Genomic DNA, 23,324 nt, shown 5'->3' with positions numbered 1-23,324 from the left:
GGGAAGCCCTTTCCCTCTAGGGGTTATTGTGTGGTTAGGTGGGTGTGTTGACACTGCCCGAGGTGCACTGTAAGGAGCTGCATACATCCATCAGCTCTACCTTGGATCCTGTAACTTGAAGCCTTTGGGGTCTGGATCAGCCTGGCATCTGATGCTTTTTCTGGGCAGAACCATCTTAAGGCCCTGAGTGCTGCTCTAGGCCAGCTTGGCCTTGGAGGCAGCCCAGAAACAAGAATGTCTCTGTTGCATGGTTCCTCATCCAATGTCCCCCGCTGCCTGCAGGGGGTCAAGCAGGGTCCCTGCCACCCTGCACAGTCACAGGCATTTCTGACTGTGCAAAGAATGCAAGGAACAGGACCAAGCTATGGGGGGCTCATGTAGCTGATCAAATCCTGCCAGGCTTCAGTGCCACAGGATTCTTCCTCCAAGAAGAAGACAAAGCAAAGGCAGGGCACTCCTGCTTGCCTGGAGCCTTCTGCATCTTCCATCAGTTTGTGCTCCAAGCCTCAGTTGCCCTTTTGGCCTTTGTTTCTCCAGCTGAAAGTAGGATGGGTGCTGGTAAATCTTCGGGAACTTGCCAGAGATTCCCTGGCTCTAGGGTGCTGCTCCTGCTACCTGGATGTGTAAGATGGGGGAAGGAAATGTCTCTTCCATGCTGACCAAGCCTCCCTGCTTTGGAGCCTGGTTAGTCAGAAGAAAATTGTTCCTCTCCCCTAATGTCTGCATTGCAAGACTTTGTTAGGTTTGTATTCACATTCCCATCTCAGAAAGAACGTATGGCATGCAGGCAGGAACTCGCTGTTCATTCTGGGACAAAAGCAGAGTAGGCACATGCTGGTCAGGGACTGCAGGGGGAACAGTCAAGTCTAAACAGCCATATTGTTGAGAGAAACCTCATCAGGCAGAGCAGTTTCCCCCTGAGGTGGTGTGAGTCCTAAGAGTTGATAAAAGGTGATATCATTTAGTAATGTGTTGCTTGCTTTCCTTCTAGGCTGATTCTGTCTCTTGAAGAAAAGAATGTGTGCCTCAGGACACTGGAAGAGCAGAACTTGGCACTGCAAAATCAGGTGTCTCAGTGTCAATCTGCTCTTCAGGAGACAGAGCAGCTCTATTCTGAGCATAGAAGAGAACTGCTGGGGCTCAACACACAGGTAAGCTGTGCAGTGGCATCCTCTTCTCCAGGGACACACAACAGCACCTTTGCCTTGCAGGCCCCAGCCTCTTTCCCCTGCCAGCAGCATCCACAGTTGCCGTGTTTTGCCCGGGGCTGCTGCTGCACCCTGAGGCTGAGCCTGGATCTGGTCTCTGCTGCAGAAGTTTTCCCCCATCCTCTCCTGGGTCCCAGCAGGAAATGTGGGAGGAGAAGCAGCAGCAGACTCCTCTGGAGCTTCTCTGTCCCTCTGTTGGCAGTGTTGTCCCAGACAGAGTTGGTGCCTGTGCCCGGCACTGAGCAATGTGGGGACACAGAGGTGGCTGTGGCAGGCTGGGCAGGGCACTTCCAGCACAGCCAGTTCAGCCGCTGTTCCGAGCTGCAGCCCAAGGATGCCCATTGCCTCCCTTTCCCTGTTTTCTCTCCATCTGTCTCCATTGGCATCCTTGCTTCTGTGCCTTCTGCGTTTGGCTTGAAGTCATTTCTCCTTCGTTGCTCTCCCTGTGGCCCGCTGTGCAGCCTCAGGAGCAGCCCTGTCCCTGAGGCTCTGTGCATCCATCTTCCAGGCCTGGGCCCTGCTGGAGGCAGTGAAGGAGAAGGCAGCTTTCTTGGAAACTCGACAGAAGCAATTGGAAACTGAGGAGTCTGAGCTGCTTGTGAGGCTCCAGAGCTCTGAGGAAATCTCAGTGGACATTGCCACACAGTGTAAGGCCATGGAGCTGGAGCTGAGGAAGAGACAGGCTCAGAGAGACAATCTCAGGGCTCGCAATAAGGAGCTGCTGAAACAGGTGGAGCAAAGTGAGCAAGGTACAGCTTCTCCTCTCCCATCCACTGCCCCATGCTGTCTGACCTGTGGGGATCTCACTGATGCCTCGCAGAGGAAAAGTGCCCAGAGATGGCAGAGGAGAAAAACAGCCAGCAGGAGATTTCTCCATCCACATGCCAGTGAAAGTTTTCTCTTGAGAAAGGTGCTGTGGCTGGCAGTGCCCTCTGGCTGTGCTAGGGCTGATCCCGTGCACAGCTGGTGCCTCTCAGGCTCCGTGTCTGTGCTAAGGAGCTGTAGCTGGATGCCTCAGCTCCATTCCCCCCAAACTCCAGGCCCTGCCAGAGCCTCCAGGCTATTGGCCTCTCTGGAGCAGGGCTGCACAGGCATCCCCTGTGCTTTGTCTCTCTTAGATTGTTCACTCTGCACAAGGCCAAGAGCAAACACACTTTTCTATCCCTCTTATCCTTGCCCCTTTCATGCCTGCCTTTTTCTCTGCCCGGAAGTTTCCTTCATTTCTGTCCGCTTTGGAGCCTTTGTGGGCTTAGGGCCTGGCAAACACAGGCAGGTAGAGAAGACAGTGCTGTTGTCTCTGCAGGATGCACATCAGTTTAACTTGACTTTTCTTTTCCCCTCCTCCTTCCCCTTCCTTCCTCCAGCAATGTTGAGAGCAGAACACCAGAAAATCTCTCATGAAAATTCCCAGAAGCAAGACGCCATCGCCCTGAAGGAAGATGATGTGACTCTTTGTCACTCTTTGCAAAGGAATTTAGAGGACCTGGAGAAGGAAAGGAAGGATGTGCTGGTGAGATTGGCAGATGCCACAAAGGGCCCTTTCCTAGCTATGTTTGGACCTTGTGCTCATAGTTCTAAAGAGCACCTTTTCCCAGTTAAACTTTTCTAATTGCATTCTACTGAATAAGGAGGAGAAGATGTTGTAGTCATGGCAAAGCCAGTTAATGCTGAGGCTGCTGATTTTCCTCCCTGCTGGGCTTCTGTGCTCTAGAACCTTTAGTTCTCAATGTCCTCAGTGTCCCTATTGACATTGCATGGTTTGGGGAATTCCTGGTGTCCAATGCCATGTTCAGCTTTCTAAATATCTGGATGTGGAAAGAGGGAGGAGAACACAAAGTTTGCTGTTAATAGAAAGGTGTTTGGCCTTGGCCATGGGAGAGCAGCCAGTGGGGAGAGAGGAGAGGAAAGCCAAGGTCTGATCCCCAGCAGGACGTGTGCCTGCAAGGGGAGAACTGGTCCTGAGTGGCAGCAGAGAATGACAGACTGATCTGGCCATTGCTGCTCCCAGAGAGGGCAGTGGGGCTCTGGGGCATGGAGCCATGGGAACTCTACACAGGAGAGGTGGAAAAGCACTGCTCTCAGCCCAGCCCCAGGGAATGAAAGGCTGCGGCTGTTTGCTCTTCCCTTCCTCCCTGATGGAGAGCACATCCTCGTGGCACTGCCTGAATCCCGCTTAGCGGGCACTTGAAATCCTGGCTGCAGTTCTGGCAGCTCCTCCCCAAAGGAGCCCTGGAGTGGAGCTGCAGGAGGTCAGGCAAGGGCAGAAGGGAAGCTGGGATGGGCTGAGTGAGCTGGGAAAGATGCAGCATCAAGGGGAGGGGGGCCCAGCAAAGCTCTGCAGCATGCTGAGAGGCTGAGAGAGAGGGGCAGTCTGTGCCTGCCCCTGCAGGAGGAGTCCAGATCTGGTATGAAAAGCAAAGCAAGAGAGGGAATGAGTGATCCTTTTTCTCCCTGTTTTGGCAGCATGAAAGGGAATTGTACCAGCAGCAGATGAGATATCTGGAAAAGAAGAATCAAATGCATGCACCTGAGATGAGCAATCATAAGGGAAATAATCAAGAATTACAAGTGGAGAGGGAAGAGTTGCAAGAAGATTTGGAGCATGGGGCTGCTGCTTTGAAGAAATCGAGGGACAAGACTCAAGTACTGAGTGCTGCACTGAACAAGAGTGAACTTGCCAGAGGGTCTCTGAAGAAACACTTGGGCTCCCTGAAGGGAAAGATTTGTATCCAGGCAGGCAGAGACATTGACCTTCAGTCCACTCCAGTGTCCCTGAATTATTCAAGTGATTTTTCCCATGAAGAGGTGGGTCTCTATCCCTGTCAGTGCAGGCCTGCTTGGGTAAAGAGCCTTGTCTGTCTGCCTGGCTCCAGCCAGAGGCCACTGACTGCCAGACTGATTCCTGGCACACCCAGAATGACTGATCCAGCTCTGGAGCTTGCTGTTCAAAGCAGCTCCAGGCCAAAAGCTGGGCATGGGGAGCTGCTTCTCCTGTGCCCACAAAAGGGGAGGCAACACATGGGGGTTTGGATTGGGTGTGGGAAGGAATGGAGCCGGTGAGCAGAGTGATGGACTAATGCCAGTTGAGTTTTGGAGTAATGGCTGAAAATGTTCAGCACAGCTGGTGCTTAGAGTCAATTATATTGGCAGTTATGGAAGATGCAGTGGTTTTGGGTGGCAACACAGAGTTTGCAGTAGGGATGTTTGTTGGGAAGGAGCTGTCTGGGCCCGGGCAAGGCAGCAGGGCCTGCCACAGCACTTCCAAGGGAACACTGCCAGAAGCTTTTGGCAGGCCAGGCTATCAGAGCTGCATGGGGCAGATGCTGTGAAACTTTGAGGCCAGGGCACAGGTGCTCCTTGTCCTCTGGCTGCCTGAGAGGTGGCACTGGCTGGCTCTGCACAGGGCTCCCGAGGAAGGGCTCCAGCTGTACCTTGTCCCACTTGCAGGTTTCCGAGGAAGAAGAGTCATCGAGCTGGTCTCTGGAGCTGCTGAGCCAGGAATCCTCTGACCAAGGACATGAAGTGGCCCAGGCGTGGCGAGAGGAGGAGCTGCTGGCCCAGAAGGCTGACCTTGAGGGCCGACTGGCAGCCACCGAGTGGCTCCGACAAGACCTTGCCAGGCAGCTGGAGGAGACCAGGTAAAGGCCGGGAGTTGAAACTTTTCAGATGGTTTTACATTCCGTGGACACAATATGTGGAAGCGTCTCAAGGAAAAAATATAAATGCCACAATGTGAAGGTTGTTTTTCTTGCACCGAAAGCCAGCAAAGCTCTCGTCAGCCTTGGGCTCCTGTTTGTGCCACCGAGCACACTCCTGTGGGATGTCAAAAGCAATCCAGCCAGCCCTGAACTGAGGAGTAGTTGAACCATGCAGATGCTGAGTGAAACCTCAAGTTTCTCTTGGGTTTGGTTCCTCGTTCTGGGCATTGAACATCCCTCGTTCCTTTCTGAGTCGCTTGACATGATCCTGATCTTCAGACCAGGAAGCCTCATCTTCAGCATTCCAGGCTCTTACCTTGGCCCATTGGGAGTAGCATGCTGCCATTCAGGGTGAAGCCAGAGGCTCCTGCTGACCATCTTGAGGCATTTCTGCTTCCAAGCACACTCTTGAGAAGTGTGGGACAGGATGTAGAGCTGGTTAGAGAGCAGCAGGGAAAGCTCTCTGGAATTCTCAACAGCCTCTGGGCATTCTTGCTGATTGTTGGTGGGCACCCAGCTGCCAAACCTGCCAAGGTGCCTTTGCATGGTCCCTCTCACTGTGTAAAGAAGGACAAGTCCCTTGGGCTACTGCCTGCTTGTTCAGCAACACTCAAATAAAGGCAGCAAGTCTACTCCTGGACCTTGCAAGAGTTGAGACTGCAGTCTCTGCATCGAGGTAGTTGTTGTTCAGACAAAAGGGTGATCTGATTTTTCACAGGTGCTGCCACGACCATGAGATTTTACTGTATCTGCAAAGTAGTTCTGAAGCCTCGTTAAATCCCGGGTGTCTGGAAGATGATGTACCTTTCTGTCCATTATCAAGAGCATTAAAAAGTCAGGAGTCAGCCAGGACAAGAGTCTGTTCTGTCCCCCTGCAGAGCAGCTTGGAAGTGCTGATGAGAGAAGGGCTGTGAGCAGGGACTGGGCTTTTGCTTGTTGCTCCAGCCTGTTTGGGCACAGCTAGCCAGAGTCATAGGTCAGGAGCAGCAAGTGAAGGTTTGGCTGTTGAGGCCAAGTTGGGCTGGGCTGCCTGTGCTATGGCAGGCCATAAGGAAGGCCTGGGCAGTCCCTCAGAAGCCCTGCTCTGCTCTGGAAATGGCCCAGATGTGCCTTCTCTGGACGAGTTTCCAGCTGACCCATTTTCCATCCTCAGGCGTGGGGATCTTGAGCCACGTCGTCCTGGAATAACCGGCTGTGGGTGTCTGGAGCAAGCAACTCACGTCTGTCCATCTTTGCAACTTGTAGGTCAGCAAAGGAGAGCCTGCAATCCAGGCTGTTTGCTGCTCACCAGCAGATGGCTCAGCTGGAGATGACCTGGAAGCGTGTGGAGGCAGAGCTGCAAGGGGAGCTGCAGGGAGCTCGCAGAGAAGCCCAGGCAGCGCAGAGGAGGCACGAGGAAGAGCTACAAGGCCTCAAAGAGGAAAGGAATCTCCTCCTTGAGCAGAGGGAGGCTCTAGAAAAGCAGGTGAGGGAAAGAGCAGTGGCACTGCAGTCATGCAGCAAGGGGTCTGTGGCCTTCTTGCTTTTCCATGGCAGAGCAGCAGCTGCTGGGGTGAGCCCTGGGGCTGTCTCGTGCTCTGGGGGCTCCATGGCAGCTGCTCTGAAGGACACTCAGGGCTCTGCTGAATGTCAGCTGCTGCTCTGGACAGCTGGGCTAGTCCTCTGTGCTGCTGGCCAGCAAGCAGCAGCATGGATTCCTGCTGGCCTCTTCTTGCTAGCCTTGCTTTGGCAGGTGCTTTCTCAGGTGCCCTTGCGGGTGGGCCACTTAGAGAGTGAAACAAGTTGTCCATGTCCTTTGTGAATCTGGTGCTCTCAGGACAGGGAGGAGTGGAAAGTTGTCCTTTACCTTTGCTCACAGCCTGTGCTGTGGCTGAGTGTGAGAAGCTGTGGCTGTAGCCTCTGACTGCTTTGTTCTGTTTGACTGGAGGTGGCAGAGTTGACATCTCAGCTGGCAGCCTCCCAAGAGTGCCAGGAAAGGACTGCACAGAGAGCCCAGCAAGATGTGAGGGAGACACAGGAAGAGTCCAGGCAGAAGCTGTTGGAGCTTGAGAAGATCCAGAAGATGCTGGAGGAGGCACAACATCAGAACAAGGAGCTGCAAGTGCATCTGGACTACTTGGAGAGGGAATGGATTCAATGGGAAGAAGTGGCACAGCAAAATTCAGAATTGCAGGCTTCTGTCAATGCTCTAGAGAAGGACAAGGCCAGGTAAATGAAAGCCTGTGGGACTCTGCATGGTGCTGAATGGATTCCCTCTTTGCCATCTTTGCACCTGCCAGGGACTCTGGCAGCATTTCCTACATGGCAGGTTCTGCACTCCCCGTGCAGACACGTCTCATTATCTGAATGCTGAGTTTCATTTTCTTTTCTTTCAAGCCTTCAGATAGAGTTTTTCTGAAGACAAAGTCTTCTGGGGAAGCCCTTTCCCTCTAGGGGTTATTGTGTGGTTAGGTGGGTGTGTTGACACTGCCCGAGGTGCACTGTAAGGAGCTGCATACATCCATCAGCTCTACCTTGGATCCTGTAACTTGAAGCCTTTGGGGTCTGGATCAGCCTGGCATCTCATGCTTTTTCTGGGCAGAACCATCTTAAGGCCCTGAGTGCTGCTCTAGGCCAGCTTGGCCTTGGAGGCAGCCCAGAAACAAGAATGTCTCTGTTGCATGGTTCCTCATCCAATGTCCCCCGCTGCCTGCAGGGGGTCAAGCAGGGTCCCTGCCACCCTGCACAGTCACAGGCATTTCTGACTGTGCAAAGAATGCAAGGAACAGGACCAAGCTATGGGGGGCTCATGTAGCTGATCAAATCCTGCCAGGCTTCAGTGCCACAGGATTCTTCCTCCAAGAAGAAGACAAAGCAAAGGCAGGGCACTCCTGCTTGCCTGGAGCCTTCTGCATCTTCCATCAGTTTGTGCTCCAAGCCTCAGTTGCCCTTTTGGCCTTTGTTTCTCCAGCTGAAAGTAGGATGGGTGCTGGTAAATCTTCGGGAACTTGCCAGAGATTCCCTGGCTCTAGGGTGCTGCTCCTGCTACCTGGATGTGTAAGATGGGGGAAGGAAATGTCTCTTCCATGCTGACCAAGCCTCCCTGCTTTGGAGCCTGGTTAGTCAGAAGAAAATTGTTCCTCTCCCCTAATGTCTGCATTGCAAGACTTTGTTAGGTTTGTATTCACATTCCCATCTCAGAAAGAACGTATGGCATGCAGGCAGGAACTCGCTGTTCATTCTGGGACAAAAGCAGAGTAGGCACATGCTGGTCAGGGACTGCAGGGGGAACAGTCAAGTCTAAACAGCCATATTGTTGAGAGAAACCTCATCAGGCAGAGCAGTTTCCCCCTGAGGTGGTGTGAGTCCTAAGAGTTGATAAAAGGTGATATCATTTAGTAATGTGTTGCTTGCTTTCCTTCTAGGCTGATTCTGTCTCTTGAAGAAAAGAATGTGTGCCTCAGGACACTGGAAGAGCAGAACTTGGCACTGCAAAATCAGGTGTCTCAGTGTCAATCTGCTCTTCAGGAGACAGAGCAGCTCTATTCTGAGCATAGAAGAGAACTGCTGGGGCTCAACACACAGGTAAGCTGTGCAGTGGCATCCTCTTCTCCAGGGACACACAACAGCACCTTTGCCTTGCAGGCCCCAGCCTCTTTCCCCTGCCAGCAGCATCCACAGTTGCCGTGTTTTGCCCGGGGCTGCTGCTGCACCCTGAGGCTGAGCCTGGATCTGGTCTCTGCTGCAGAAGTTTTCCCCCATCCTCTCCTGGGTCCCAGCAGGAAATGTGGGAGGAGAAGCAGCAGCAGACTCCTCTGGAGCTTCTCTGTCCCTCTGTTGGCAGTGTTGTCCCAGACAGAGTTGGTGCCTGTGCCCGGCACTGAGCAATGTGGGGACACAGAGGTGGCTGTGGCAGGCTGGGCAGGGCACTTCCAGCACAGCCAGTTCAGCCGCTGTTCCGAGCTGCAGCCCAAGGATGCCCATTGCCTCCCTTTCCCTGTTTTCTCTCCATCTGTCTCCATTGGCATCCTTGCTTCTGTGCCTTCTGCGTTTGGCTTGAAGTCATTTCTCCTTCGTTGCTCTCCCTGTGGCCCGCTGTGCAGCCTCAGGAGCAGCCCTGTCCCTGAGGCTCTGTGCATCCATCTTCCAGGCCTGGGCCCTGCTGGAGGCAGTGAAGGAGAAGGCAGCTTTCTTGGAAACTCGACAGAAGCAATTGGAAACTGAGGAGTCTGAGCTGCTTGTGAGGCTCCAGAGCTCTGAGGAAATCTCAGTGGACATTGCCACACAGTGTAAGGCCATGGAGCTGGAGCTGAGGAAGAGACAGGCTCAGAGAGACAATCTCAGGGCTCGCAATAAGGAGCTGCTGAAACAGCTGGAGCAAAGTGAGCAAGGTACAGCTTCTCCTCTCCCATCCACTGCCCCATGCTGTCTGACCTGTGGGGATCTCACTGATGCCTCGCAGAGGAAAAGTGCCCAGAGATGGCAGAGGAGAAAAACAGCCAGCAGGAGATTTCTCCATCCACATGCCAGTGAAAGCTTTCTCTTGAGAAAGGTGCTGTGGCTGGCAGTGCCCTCTGGCTGTGCTAGGGCTGATCCCGTGCACAGCTGGTGCCTCTCAGGCTCCGTGTCTGTGCTAAGGAGCTGTAGCTGGATGCCTCAGCTCCATTCCCCCCAAACTCCAGGCCCTGCCAGAGCCTCCAGGCTATTGGCCTCTCTGGAGCAGGGCTGCACAGGCATCCCCTGTGCTTTGTCTCTCTTAGATTGTTCACTCTGCACAAGGCCAAGAGCAAACACACTTTTCTATCCCTCTTATCCTTGCCCCTTTCATGCCTGCCTTTTTCTCTGCCCGGAAGTTTCCTTCATTTCTGTCCGCTTTGGAGCCTTTGTGGGCTTAGGGCCTGGCAAACACAGGCAGGTAGAGAAGACAGTGCTGTTGTCTCTGCAGGATGCACATCAGTTTAACTTGACTTTTCTTTTCCCCTCCTCCTTCCCCTTCCTTCCTCCAGCAATGTTGAGAGCAGAACACCAGAAAATCTCTCATGAAAATTCCCAGAAGCAAGACGCCATCGCCCTGAAGGAAGATGATGTGACTCTTTGTCACTCTTTGCAAAGGAATTTAGAGGACCTGGAGAAGGAAAGGAAGGATGTGCTGGTGAGATTGGCAGATGCCACAAAGGGCCCTTTCCTAGCTATGTTTGGACCTTGTGCTCATAGTTCTAAAGAGCACCTTTTCCCAGTTAAACTTTTCTAATTGCATTCTACTGAATAAGGAGGAGAAGATGTTGTAGTCATGGCAAAGCCAGTTAATGCTGAGGCTGCTGATTTTCCTCCCTGCTGGGCTTCTGTGCTCTAGAACCTTTAGTTCTCAATGTCCTCAGTGTCCCTATTGACATTGCATGGTTTGGGGAATTCCTGGTGTCCAATGCCATGTTCAGCTTTCTAAATATCTGGATGTGGAAAGAGGGAGGAGAACACAAAGTTTGCTGTTAATAGAAAGGTGTTTGGCCTTGGCCATGGGAGAGCAGCCAGTGGGGAGAGAGGAGAGGAAAGCCAAGGTCTGATCCCCAGCAGGACGTGTGCCTGCAAGGGGAGAACTGGTCCTGAGTGGCAGCAGAGAATGACAGACTGATCTGGCCATTGCTGCTCCCAGAGAGGGCAGTGGGGCTCTGGGGCATGGAGCCATGGGAACTCTACACAGGAGAGGTGGAAAAGCACTGCTGTCAGCCCAGCCCCAGGGAATGAAAGGCTGCGGCTGTTTGCTCTTCCCTTCCTCCCTGATGGAGAGCACATCCTCGTGGCACTGCCTGAATCCCGCTTAGCGGGCACTTGAAATCCTGGCTGCAGTTCTGGCAGCTCCTCCCCAAAGGAGCCCTGGAGTGGAGCTGCAGGAGGTCAGGCAAGGGCAGAAGGGAAGCTGGGATGGGCTGAGTGAGCTGGGAAAGATGCAGCATCAAGGGGAGGGGGGCCCAGCAAAGCTCTGCAGCATGCTGAGAGGCTGAGAGAGAGGGGCAGTCTGTGCCTGCCCCTGCAGGAGGAGTCCAGATCTGGTATGAAAAGCAAAGCAAGAGAGGGAATGAGTGATCCTTTTTCTCCCTGTTTTGGCAGCATGAAAGGGAATTGTACCAGCAGCAGATGAGATATCTGGAAAAGAAGAATCAAATGCATGCACCTGAGATGAGCAATCATAAGGGAAATAATCAAGAATTACAAGTGGAGAGGGAAGAGTTGCAAGAAGATTTGGAGCATGGGGCTGCTGCTTTGAAGAAATCGAGGGACAAGACTCAAGTACTGAGTGCTGCACTGAACAAGAGTGAACTTGCCAGAGGGTCTCTGAAGAAACACTTGGGCTCCCTGAAGGGAAAGATTTGTATCCAGGCAGGCAGAGACATTGACCTTCAGTCCACTCCAGTGTCCCTGAATTATTCAAGTGATTTTTCCCATGAAGAGGTGGGTCTCTATCCCTGTCAGTGCAGGCCTGCTTGGGTAAAGAGCCTTGTCTGTCTGCCTGGCTCCAGCCAGAGGCCACTGACTGCCAGACTGATTCCTGGCACACCCAGAATGACTGATCCAGCTCTGGAGCTTGCTGTTCAAAGCAGCTCCAGGCCAAAAGCTGGGCATGGGGAGCTGCTTCTCCTGTGCCCACAAAAGGGGAGGCAACACATGGGGGTTTGGATTGGGTGTGGGAAGGAATGGAGCCGGTGAGCAGAGTGATGGACTAATGCCAGTTGAGTTTTGGACTAATGGCTGAAAATGTTCAGCACAGCTGGTGCTTAGAGTCAATTATATTGGCAGTTATGGAAGATGCAGTGGTTTTGGGTGGCAACACAGAGTTTGCAGTAGGGATGTTTGTTGGGAAGGAGCTGTCTGGGCCCGGGCAAGGCAGCAGGGCCTGCCACAGCACTTCCAAGGGAACACTGCCAGAAGCTTTTGGCAGGCCAGGCTATCAGAGCTGCATGGGGCAGATGCTGTGAAACTTTGAGGCCAGGGCACAGGTGCTCCTTGTCCTCTGGCTGCCTGAGAGGTGGCACTGGCTGGCTCTGCACAGGGCTCCCGAGGAAGGGCTCCAGCTGTACCTTGTCCCACTTGCAGGTTTCCGAGGAAGAAGAGTCATCGAGCTGGTCTCTGGAGCTGCTGAGCCAGGAATCCTCTGACCAAGGACATGAAGTGGCCCAGGCGTGGCGAGAGGAGGAGCTGCTGGCCCAGAAGGCTGACCTTGAGGGCCGACTGGCAGCCACCGAGTGGCTCCGACAAGACCTTGCCAGGCAGCTGGAGGAGACCAGGTAAAGGCCGGGAGTTGAAACTTTTCAGATGGTTTTACATTCCGTGGACACAATATGTGGAAGCGTCTCAAGGAAAAAATATAAATGCCACAATGTGAAGGTTGTTTTTCTTGCACCGAAAACCAGCAAAGCTCTCGTCAGCCTTGGGCTCCTGTTTGTGCCACCGAGCACACTCCTGTGGGATGTCAAAAGCAATCCAGCCAGCCCTGAACTGAGGAGTAGTTGAACCATGCAGATGCTGAGTGAAACCTCAAGTTTCTCTTGGGTTTGGTTCCTCGTTCTGGGCATTGAACATCCCTCGTTCCTTTCTGAGTCGCTTGACATGATCCTGATCTTCAGACCAGGAAGCCTCATCTTCAGCATTCCAGGCTCTTACCTTGGCCCATTGGGAGTAGCATGCTGCCATTCAGGGTGAAGCCAGAGGCTCCTGCTGACCATCTTGAGGCATTTCTGCTTCCAAGCACACTCTTGAGAAGTGTGGGACAGGATGTAGAGCTGGTTAGAGAGCAGCAGGGAAAGCTCTCTGGAATTCTCAACAGCCTCTGGGCATTCTTGCTGATTGTTGGTGGGCACCCAGCTGCCAAACCTGCCAAGGTGCCTTTGCATGGTCCCTCTCACTGTGTAAAGAAGGACAAGTCCCTTGGGCTACTGCCTGCTTGTTCAGCAACACTCAAATAAAGGCAGCAAGTCTACTCCTGGACCTTGCAAGAGTTGAGACTGCAGTCTCTGCATCGAGGTAGTTGTTGTTCAGACAAAAGGGTGATCTGATTTTTCACAGGTGCTGCCACGACCATGAGATTTTACTGTATCTGCAAAGTAGTTCTGAAGCCTCGTTAAATCCCGGGTGTCTGGAAGATGATGTACCTTTCTGTCCATTATCAAGAGCATTAAAAAGTCAGGAGTCAGCCAGGACAAGAGTCTGTTCTGTCCCCCTGCAGAGCAGCTTGGAAGTGCTGATGAGAGAAGGGCTGTGAGCAGGGACTGGGCTTTTGCTTGTTGCTCCAGCCTGTTTGGGCACAGCTAGCCAGAGTCATAGGTCAGGAGCAGCAAGTGAAGGTTTGGCTGTTGAGGCCAAGTTGGGCTGGGCTGCCTGTGCTATGGCAGGCCATAAGGAAGGCCTGGGCAGTCCCTCAGAAGCCCTGCTCTGCTCTGGAAATGGCCCAGATGTGCCTTCTCTGGACGAGTTTCCAGCTGACCCATTTTCCATCCTCAGGCGTGGGGATCTTGAGCCACGTCGTCCTGGAATAACCGGCTGTGGGTGTCTGGAGCAAGCAACTCACGTCTGTCCATCTTTGCAACTTGTAGGTCAGCAAAGGAGAGCCTGCAATCCAGGCTGTTTGCTGCTCACCAGCAGATGGCTCAGCTGGAGATGACCTGGAAGCGTGTGGAGGCAGAGCTGCAAGGGGAGCTGCAGGGAGCTCGCAGAGAAGCCCAGGCAGCGCAGAGGAGGCACGAGGAAGAGCTACAAGGCCTCAAAGAGGAAAGGAATCTCCTCCTTGAGCAGAGGGAGGCTCTAGAAAAGCAGGTGAGGGAAAGAGCAGTGGCACTGCAGTCATGCAGCAAGGGGTCTGTGGCCTTCTTGCTTTTCCATGGCAGAGCAGCAGCTGCTGGGGTGAGCCCTGGGGCTGTCTCGTGCTCTGGGGGCTCCATGGCAGCTGCTCTGAAGGACACTCAGGGCTCTGCTGAATGTCAGCTGCTGCTCTGGACAGCTGGGCTAGTCCTCTGTGCTGCTGGCCAGCAAGCAGCAGCATGGATTCCTGCTGGCCTCTTCTTGCTAGCCTTGCTTTGGCAGGTGCTTTCTCAGGTGCCCTTGCGGGTGGGCCACTTAGAGAGTGAAACAAGTTGTCCATGTCCTTTGTGAATCTGGTGCTCTCAGGACAGGGAGGAGTGGAAAGTTGTCCTTTACCTTTGCTCACAGCCTGTGCTGTGGCTGAGTGTGAGAAGCTGTGGCTGTAGCCTCTGACTGCTTTGTTCTGTTTGACTGGAGGTGGCAGAGTTGACATCTCAGCTGGCAGCCTCCCAAGAGTGCCAGGAAAGGACTGCACAGAGAGCCCAGCAAGATGTGAGGGAGACACAGGAAGAGTCCAGGCAGAAGCTGTTGGAGCTTGAGAAGATCCAGAAGATGCTGGAGGAGGCACAACATCAGAACAAGGAGCTGCAAGTGCATCTGGACTACTTGGAGAGGGAATGGATTCAATGGGAAGAAGTGGCACAGCAAAATTCAGAATTGCAGGCTTCTGTCAATGCTCTAGAGAAGGAAAAGGCCAGGTAAATGAAAGCCTGTGGGACTCTGCATTGTGCTGAATGGATTCCCTCTTTGCCATCTTTGCACCTGCCAGGGACTCTGGCAGCATTTCCTACATGGCAGGTTCTGCACTCCCCGTGCAGACACGTCTCATTATCTGAATGCTGAGTTTCATTTTCTTTTCTTTCAAGCCTTCAGATAGAGTTTTTCTGAAGACAAAGTCTTCTGGGGAAGCCCTTTCCCTCTAGGGGTTATTGTGTGGTTAGGTGGGTGTGTTGACACTGCCCGAGGTGCACTGTAAGGAGCTGCATACATCCATCAGCTCTACCTTGGATCCTGTAACTTGAAGCCTTTGGGGTCTGGATCAGCCTGGCATCTGATGCTTTTTCTGGGCAGAACCATCTTAAGGCCCTGAGTGCTGCTCTAGGCCAGCTTGGCCTTGGAGGCAGCCCAGAAACAAGAATGTCTCTGTTGCATGGTTCCTCATCCAATGTCCCCCGCTGCCTGCAGGGGGTCAAGCAGGGTCCCTGCCACCCTGCACAGTCACAGGCATTTCTGACTGTGCAAAGAATGCAAGGAACAGGACCAAGCTATGGGGGGCTCATGTAGCCGATCAAGTCCTGCCAGGCTTCAGTGCCACAGGATTCTTCCTCCAAGAAGAAGACAAAGCAAATGCAGGGCACTCCTGCTTGCCTGGAGCCTTCTGCATCTTCCATCAGGTTGTGCTCCAAGCCTCAGTTGCCCTTTTGGCCTTTGTTTCTCCAGCTGAAAGTAGGATGGGTGCTGGTAAATCTTCGGGAACTTGCCAGAGATTCCCTGGCTCTAGGGTGCTGCTCCTGCTACCTGGATGTGTAAGATGGGGGAAGGAAATGTCTCTTCCATGCTGACCAAGCCTCCCTGCTTTGGAGCCTGGTTAGTCAGAAGAAAATTGTTCCTCTCCCCTAATGTCTGCATTGCAAGACTTTGTTAGGTTTGTATTCACATTCCCATCTCAGAAAGAACGTATGGCATGCAGGCAGGAACTCGCTGTTCATTCTGGGACAAAAGCAGAGTAGGCACATGCTGGTCAGGGACTGCAGGGGGAACAGTCAAGTCTAAACAGCCATATTGTTGAGAGAAACCTCATCAGGCAGAGCAGTTTCCCCCTGAGGTGGTGTGAGTCCTAAGAGTTGATAAAAGGTGATATCATTTAGTAATGTGTTGCTTGCTTTCCTTCTAGGCTGATTCTGTCTCTTGAAGAAAAGAATGTGTGCCTCAGGACACTGGAAGAGCAGAACTTGGCACTGCAAAATCAGGTGTCTCAGTGTCAATCTGCTCTTCAGGAGACAGAGCAGCTCTATTCTGAGCATAGAAGAGAACTGCTGGGGCTCAACACACAGGTAAGCTGTGCAGTGGCATCCTCTTCTCCAGGGACACACAACAGCACCTTTGCCTTGCAGGCCCCAGCCTCTTTCCCCTGCCAGCAGCATCCACAGCTGTCGTGTTCTGCCCGGGGCTGCTGCTGCACCCTGAGGCTGAGCCTGAATCTGGTCTCTGCTGCAGAAGTTTTCCCCCATCCTCTCCTGGGTCCCAGCAGGAAATGTGGGAGGAGAAGCAGCAGCAGACTCCTCTGGAGCTTCTCTGTCCCTCTGTTGGCAGTGTTGTCCCAGACAGAGTTGGTGCCTGTGCCAGGCACTGAGCAATGTGGGGACACAGAGGTGGCTGTGGCAGGCTGGGCAGGGCACTTCCAGCACAGCCAGTTCAGCCGCTGTTCAGAGCTGCAGCCCAAGGATGCCCATTGCCTCCCTTTCCCTGTTTTCTCTCCATCTGTCTCCATTGGCATCCTTGCTTCTGTGCCTTCTGCGTTTGGCTTGAAGTCATTTCTCCTTCGTTGCTCTCCCTGTGGCCCGCTGTGCAGCCTCAGGAGCAGCCCTGTCCCTGAGGCTCTGTGCATCCATCTTCCAGGCCTGGGCCCTGCTGGAGGCAGTGAAGGAGAAGGCAGCTTTCTTGGAAACTCGACAGAAGCAATTGGAAACTGAGGAGTCTGAGCTGCGTGTGAGGCTCCAGAGCTCTGAGGAAAGAGCAGAGGCCATGGCCACAGAGTGTAAGGCCATGGAGCTGGAGCTGAGGAAGAGACAGGCTCAGAGAGACAATCTCAGGGCTCGCAATAAGGAGCTGCTGAAACAGGTGGAGCAAAGTGAGCAAGGTACAGCTTCTCCTCTCCCATCCACTGCCCCATGCTGTCTGACCTGTGGGGATCTCACTGATGCCTCGCAGAGGAAAAGTGCCCAGAGATGGCAGAGGAGAAAAACAGCCAGCAGGAGATTTCTCCATCCACGTGCCAGTGAAAGTTTTCTCTTGAGAAAGGTGCTGTGGCTGGCAGTGCCCTCTGGCTGTGCTAGGGCTGATCCCGTGCACAGCTGGTGCCTCTCAGGCTCCGTGTCTGTGCTAAGGAGCTGTAGCTGGATGCCTCAGCTCCATTCCCCCCAAACTCCAGGCCCTGCCAGAGCCTCCAGGCTATTGGCCTCTCTGGAGCAGGGCTGCACAGGCATCCCCTGTGCTTTGTCTCTCTTAGATTGCTCACTCTGCACAAGGCCAAGAGCAAACACACTTTTCTATCCCTCTTATCCTTGCCCCTTTCATTCCTGCCTTTTTCTCTGCCCGGAAGTTTCCTTCATTTCTGTCCGCTTTGGAGCCTTTGTGGGCTTAGGGCCTGGCAAACACAGGCAGGTAGAGAAGACAGTGCTGTTGTCTCTGCAGGATGCACATCAGTTTAACTTGACTTTTCTTTTCCCCTCCTCCTTCCCATCCCCTCCTCCAGCAATGTTGAGGGCAGAACACCAGAAAATCTCTCATGAAAATTCCCAGAAGAAAGATGCCATTGCTGTGAAGGAAGAGGATTTGGTTCTTCGTCATTCTCTGGAGAATGAATTGCAGAGCCTGCAGGAGGAAAGGAAAGATGTGCTGGTGAGATTGGCAGATGCCACAGAGCGCCATTTTATACCTAGGGTTGGGCCTTGTGTCCATATTTCTAAGAAGCATCCTTTTCCATTTTAACTTTTCCAATTTCATTTTTCTGAAAAAAGAGGAGAAGATGTTGTAGTCATGGCAAAGCCAGTTAATGCTGAGGCTGCTGATTTTCCTCCCTGCTGGGCTTCTGTGCTCTAGAACCTTTAGTTCTCAATGTCCTCAGTGTCCCTATTGACATTGCATGGTTTGGGGAATTCCTGGTGTCCAATGCCATGTTCAGCTTTCTAAATATCTGGATGTGGAAAGAGGGAGGAGAACACAAAGTTTGCTGTTAATAGAAAGGTGTTTGGCCTTGGCCATGGGAGAGCAGCCAGTGGGGAGAGAGGAGAGGAAAGCCAAGGTCTGATCCCCAGCAGGACGTGTGCCTGCAAGGGGAGAACTGGTCCTGAGTGGCAGCAGAGAATGACAGACTGATCTGGCCATTGCTGCTCCCAGAGAGGGCAGAGGGGCTCTGGGGCATGGAGCCATGGGAACTCTACACAGGAGAGGTGGAAAAGCACTGCTGTCAGCCCAGCCCCAGGGAATGAAAGGCTGCGGCTGTTTGCTCTTCCCTTCCTCCCTGATGGAGAGCACATCCTCGTGGCACTGCCTGAATCCTGCTCAGCGGGCACTTGAAATCCTGGCTGCAGTTCTGGCAGCTCCTCCCCAAAGGAGCCCTGGAGTGGAGCTGCAGGAGGTCAGGCAAGGGCAGAAGGGAAGCTGGGATGGGCTGAGTGAGCTGGGAAAGATGCAGCATCAAGGGGAGGGGGGCCCAGCAAATCTCTGCAGCATGCTGAGAGGCTGAGAGAGAGGGGCAGCCTGTGCCTGCCCCTGCAGCAGGAGTCCAGATCTGGTATGAAAAGCAAAGCAAGAGAGGGAATGAGTGATCCTTTTTCTCCCTGTTTTGGCAGCATGAAAGGGAATTGTACCAGCAGCAGATGAGATATCTGGAAAAGAAGAATCAAATGCATGCACCTGAGATGAGCAATCATAAGGGAAATAATCAAGAATTACAAGTGGAGAGGGAAGAGTTGCAAGAAGATTTGGAGCATGGGGCTGCTGCTTTGAAGAAATCGAGGGACAAGACTCAAGTACTGAGTGCTGCACTGAACAAGAGTGAACTTGCCAAAGGGGTTCTGAAGCAACACTTGGACATCCTGCAGGAAAAGATCCCGGCAGACACTGGCATTGTCCTTCAGTCCACTCCAGTGCCCCTGAAATATTTCATTGATGTTTCCCATGAAGAGGTGGGTCTCTATCCCTGTCAGTGCAGGCCTGCTTGGGTAAAGAGCCTTGTCTGTCTGCCTGGCTCCAGCCAGAGGCCACTGACTGCCAGATTGATTCCTGGCACACCCAGAATGACTGATCCAGCTCTGGAGCTTGCTGTTCAAAGCAGCTCCAGGCCAAAAGCTGGGCATGGGGAGCTGCTTCTCCTGTGCCCACACATGAAGAGGCAACACATGGGGGTTTGGATTGGGTGTGGGAAGGAATGGAGCCGGTGAGCAGAGTGATGGACTAATGCCAGTTGAGTTTTGGAGTAATGGCTGAAAATGTTCAGCACAGCTGGTACTTAGAGTCAATTATATTGGCGGTTGTGGAAGATGCAGTGGTTTTGGGTGGCAACACAGAGTTTGCAGTAGGGATGTTTGTTGGGAAGGAGCTGTCTGGGCCCGGGCAAGGCAGCAGGGCCTGCCACAGCACTTCCAAGGGAACAGTGCCAGAAGCTTTTGGCAGGCCAGGCTATCAGAGCTGCATGGGGCAGATGCTGTGAAACTTTGAGGCCAGGGCACAGGTGCTCTTTGTCCTCTGGCTGCCTGTGAGGTGGCACTGGCTGGCTCTGCACAGGGCTCCCGAGGAAGGGCTCCAGCTGTACCTTGTCCCACTTGCAGGTTTCCGAGGAAGAAGAGTCATCGAGCTGGTCTCTGGAGCTGCTGAGCCAGGAAGCCTCTGGCCAAGGGCATGAAGTGGCCCAGGCGTGGCGAGAGGAGGAGCTGCTGGCCCAGAAGGCTGACCTTGAGGGCCGACTGGCAGCCACCGAGTGGCTCCGACAAGACCTTGCCAGGCAGCTGGAGGAGACCAGGTAAAGGCAGGGAGTTGAATCTTTTCAGATGGTTTTACAATCCGTGGACACAATATGGAAGTGTCTCAGGGAAAAAAAAAAAAAAAGCCACAATGTGAGGGTTGTTTTTCTGTCATGTGAAGCCAGCAAAGCTCTCGTGAGCCTTGGGCTCCTGTTTGTGCCACCGAGCACACTCCTGTGGGATGTCAAAAGCAATCCAGCCAGCCCTGAACTGAGGAGTAGTTGAACCATGCAGATGCTGAGTGAAACCTCAAGTTTCTCTTGGGTTTGGTTCCTCGTTCTGGGCATTGAACATCCCTCGTTCCTTTCTGAGTCGCTTGACATGATCCTGATCTTCAGACCAGGAAGCCTCATCTTCAGCATTCCAGGCTCTTACCTTGGCCCGTTGGGAGTAGCACGCTGCCATTCAGGGTGAAGCCAGAGGCTCCTGCTGACCATCTTGAGGCATTTCTGCTTCCAAGCACACTCTTGAGAAGTGTGGGACAGGATGTAGAGCTGGTTAGAGAGCAGCAGGGAAAGCTCTCTGGAATTCTCAACAGCCTCTGGGCATTCTTGCTGATTGTTGGTGGGCACCCAGCTACCAAACCTGCCAAGGTGCCTTTGCATGGTCCCTCTCACTGTGTAAAGAAGGACAAGTCCCTTGGGCTACTGCCTGCTTGTTCAGCAACACTCAAATAAAGGCAGCAAGTCTACTCCTGGACCTTGCAAGAGTTGAAACTGCAGTCTCTGCATTCAGGTAGTTGTTGCTCAGAAAAAAGGGTGATCTGATTTTTCACAGGTGCTGCCACGACCATGAGATTTTACTGTATCTGCCAAGTAGTTCTGAAGCCTCGTTAAATCCCGGGTGTCTGGAAGATGATGTACCTTTCTGTCCATTATCAAGAGCATTAAAATGTCAGGAGTCAGCCAGGACAAGAGTCTGTTCTGTCCCCCTGCAGAGCAGCTTGGAAGTGCTGATGAGAGAAGGGCTGTGAGCAGGGGCTGGGCTTTTGCTTGTTGCTCCAGCCTGTTTGGGCACAGCTACCCAGAGTCATAGGTCAGGAGCAGCAAGTGAAGGTTTGGCTGTTGAGGCCAAGTTGGGCTGGGCTGTCTGTGCTAGGGCAGGCCATAAGGAAGGCCTGGGCAGTCCCTCACAGGCCCTGCTCTGCTCTGGAAATGGCCCAGATGTGCCTTCGCTGGACGAGTTTCCAGCTGAGCCATTTTCCATCCTCAGGCGTGGGGATCTTGAGCCACGTCGTCCTGGAATAACCGGCTGTGGGTGTCTGGAGCAAGCAACTCATGTCTGTCCATCTTTGCAACTTGTAGGTCAGCAAAGGAGAGCCTGCAATCCAGGCTGTTTGCTGCTCAGCAGCAGATATCACAGCTGGAGATCACCAGGAACCATCTGGAAGCTCGAGTGCTCACAGTCACACAGGACAAAGTGGTGATAGAAGGTGAGAACCTCGTGTGCTTTGTTTGTGCTGCTGCCCCTGACTAGAGAAGCTGAGCACCCTGTAAAGCTGTCTCTGTCCACAGAACTTCTGAGGAGTAGTGGGGCTGGAGGCACTGAAAGGGCCTGTGGTCAGTAAAGTCAGTCAAGAATGTGAATCTTGCTGTTGGTCATGTTTGCAGGAGAAGTGAAGTGCCTGCAAGGTGAGCTGGAAGCAGAGAGAGCTCTCAGGAGGCAGGAACAGGAAGACACAGCTCAACAGCTCTTGCAGGCAGAGCAGCAGCATCAGGAACGCCTCAGGCTTCAGGGAACTGCTCAGCAACTGGAAATAAAGAAGCTCCTGCAAGACCTGGTAGGGGACCATATGCTTCTGAATTGTCCAAGCCAGCCCTGTGGGTTGGTGCAGCACAAGCAGAGGCTGAGGGTGTGAAAGGGCAGCAATCCTCTGCCAGAGGCCTCCCGCTGCCTGGCCGGGCAGCAGAGCCAGCAGCTGAGACTTGGAGGAGTGTGAAGGCCCCCAGGATGGTGCTGGGACAGTAAATGCAGCCATGGCTTCAGTGAGGGTGTAAGAGGAGTTCCAGAGCAGGTTGGGCAGTGCCAACCCAAAGCGTGGCAGCCCAGGGCAGGATCATCCCCGAGTGCCACCTGCCACAGAGCAGATGCCAGCGTGGAGCAGATGCCAACAGTGCTGCTGGCTGCAGGCGTGGGAACTCGTTTCCTTTCTCCCTGTGCTTCCATGGTGGACAGAGGGATTAGCTTTGGGCTGGAAGCAAATGGAACAGGCCCCTTGTTCCTGGTCCTTCAGTCCTTGTGACTGGGGCATCAGAGAGGGGAAGGTGACACCTCCTCCTCTGAGTGCTTGGACTCGGTGCTTGGGAAGGTCTTTGCCAGCAGAAGAGGTTCCACAAGTCTGTGATTCTTGCACCTGCTGAGCCTCCTTTTGAATTCCCTGACAGGACACAGCTTCTGGAGTGCAGAAAGCCAGTGCTGTTGTCTTTTCCAGTTGGGGGTTGTGGGAGGGATGGAGCTTCACATCTTTCAGCCAGGAGCTTGCCTGGGGCTTCATCTTGCAAATTTTTCCTCCCCTCCTCAGGCAAGTGAGCGTGAAAGGCACCGTGCAGAAATGGAGGAGACGCTGGAGCAATGGGAAAAAGAGAAGGCAGAGAGAGAGCAGGAGCACAAGAAGGTGCTGTTTGAGATGAGGCAGAAAGTTGCCACCCTGCTGGCCCAACAAGAAGAGCTAAAGAGATTTGAGAATGCCAAGCAAGAGGTAATGATTGTGAGAGGAGAGCTGGTGTGATTTTTTGCAAGGCTGGAGCTGTGGGAGATGGCAGGATAGGGGGCTGTGTGGAGCATGCCCTCCGTGTCTCCTGCATTGAATTAGGGGAGGTGAAAGCTGAACAGGGCTGTCTTTGGCCCCAGGAATGAGCCCTCTCATAGGAAGCCAGGCAGAAACATCAGCTGTCAGCTGAGATTTTTGTGCTGCTCTTGTGCTCTGTTGTTCTAAGATGCACCTCAGGGTATCTTCACTGTTCTCCTTCTGCTGCCCTTTTGGTGTGTACTGGTAGATGTTCATGGCCAAGGTGAGTTTGTAGGACTTTTCTTTTGTGGGCATGGGAAGGGTGCAGCAGGAACGCTGACAAGAGAAAAATCTTTTAAAAGGCTTGCCTGGAGTATTTCTGAACAGTAACGCAGAGATGTCTTCTGGGCTGTGTTTTAAGTCACTTCCTGGGAAGCTGTGTCTCCCCCAGGGCAGGCAGTGGCCCAGGGGAGCAGCAGCCAAGTGCTCTGAGAGCACGTGAGCCCATCAGTCTTTGCCCATTGCCACACGGATGCTGCAGGAGGAGCGTGAAGCCCTCTGCTCTTTCCTCCTGTGCAGGTCCTGCTGGAAGAGCAGAAGGAGAAGAATGCTTTATCAGAGGCACTGCTCCAAACTCAGGGAGAGCTCAGCCGAGCCCGCCAGCAGGTGCAGCAGCTCAGGCAGGAGGTGACAGAGCAGCAGGAGAAGGGGCAGGTAAGTGTGAGTAGGCAGGCAACAGAGGGCAGGGCAGTGACAAGGGCACAAAAGGCAGCTCCTGGGACTGAGGAAGCAAGGGCTGCTTCAGGCCCTGGGAGCACAGAGCCTGGTAAGCTCCAGAGCTCAGCCCCAGGAAGGAAGGCTTGCAGTGGAAGCAGAGCTGGGTAGAGCAGCCAAAAGAAGCAGCTGAGGGAATGGCATTTTGAGGCAGCAAGTGGAAAAAGCTGAGCCTGAGGGCAGGTCCCAGGAAGTTGCTCTGTGTTTTGTTGCCAGACCATCAAGGCAAATCTGCAAGATGAGCTGCAGGAAGCACACAGTGAAGCCCAGGCAGCTCAGAGGAGGCATGAGGAAGAGCTACAAGGCCTCAAAGAGGAAAGGAATCTCCTCCTTGAGCAGAGGG

General features: G+C 53.4%; 1 protein-coding gene across 1 annotated transcript in view; it reads left to right on the top strand.

The window, feature by feature from the left end:
- The window catches only part of LOC139599311 (trichohyalin-like), a 42,912-nt gene extending 20,577 nt beyond the window's left edge, over nucleotides 1–22,335 (top strand). The window contains exons 20-40 of the mRNA XM_071446513.1: nucleotides 992–1,151; nucleotides 1,717–1,957; nucleotides 2,573–2,718; nucleotides 4,656–4,846; nucleotides 6,152–6,371; nucleotides 6,834–7,114; nucleotides 8,311–8,470; nucleotides 9,036–9,276; nucleotides 9,892–10,037; nucleotides 11,975–12,165; nucleotides 13,471–13,690; nucleotides 14,153–14,433; nucleotides 15,630–15,789; nucleotides 16,355–16,595; nucleotides 17,211–17,356; nucleotides 18,310–18,645; nucleotides 19,288–19,478; nucleotides 20,784–20,911; nucleotides 21,090–21,259; nucleotides 22,001–22,177; nucleotides 22,330–22,335. Of these exons, the coding sequence (XP_071302614.1) occupies nucleotides 992–1,151; nucleotides 1,717–1,957; nucleotides 2,573–2,718; nucleotides 4,656–4,846; nucleotides 6,152–6,371; nucleotides 6,834–7,114; nucleotides 8,311–8,470; nucleotides 9,036–9,276; nucleotides 9,892–10,037; nucleotides 11,975–12,165; nucleotides 13,471–13,690; nucleotides 14,153–14,433; nucleotides 15,630–15,789; nucleotides 16,355–16,595; nucleotides 17,211–17,356; nucleotides 18,310–18,645; nucleotides 19,288–19,478; nucleotides 20,784–20,911; nucleotides 21,090–21,259; nucleotides 22,001–22,177; nucleotides 22,330–22,335 (4,033 nt within the window). The remainder of the gene's footprint in view (nucleotides 1–991; nucleotides 1,152–1,716; nucleotides 1,958–2,572; nucleotides 2,719–4,655; nucleotides 4,847–6,151; nucleotides 6,372–6,833; nucleotides 7,115–8,310; nucleotides 8,471–9,035; nucleotides 9,277–9,891; nucleotides 10,038–11,974; nucleotides 12,166–13,470; nucleotides 13,691–14,152; nucleotides 14,434–15,629; nucleotides 15,790–16,354; nucleotides 16,596–17,210; nucleotides 17,357–18,309; nucleotides 18,646–19,287; nucleotides 19,479–20,783; nucleotides 20,912–21,089; nucleotides 21,260–22,000; nucleotides 22,178–22,329) is intronic.
- Nucleotides 22,336–23,324: the final 989 nt, after the last annotated feature.

This window comes from Agelaius tricolor, unplaced genomic scaffold (genome assembly GCF_023055355.1).
Source record: "Agelaius tricolor isolate 1412-34295 unplaced genomic scaffold, bAgeTri1.0.p SCAF_23, whole genome shotgun sequence".
In the NCBI taxonomy this organism is placed as follows: domain Eukaryota; kingdom Metazoa; phylum Chordata; class Aves; order Passeriformes; family Icteridae; genus Agelaius; species Agelaius tricolor.
This window is presented reverse-complemented; position numbering and strand designations above follow the sequence as displayed.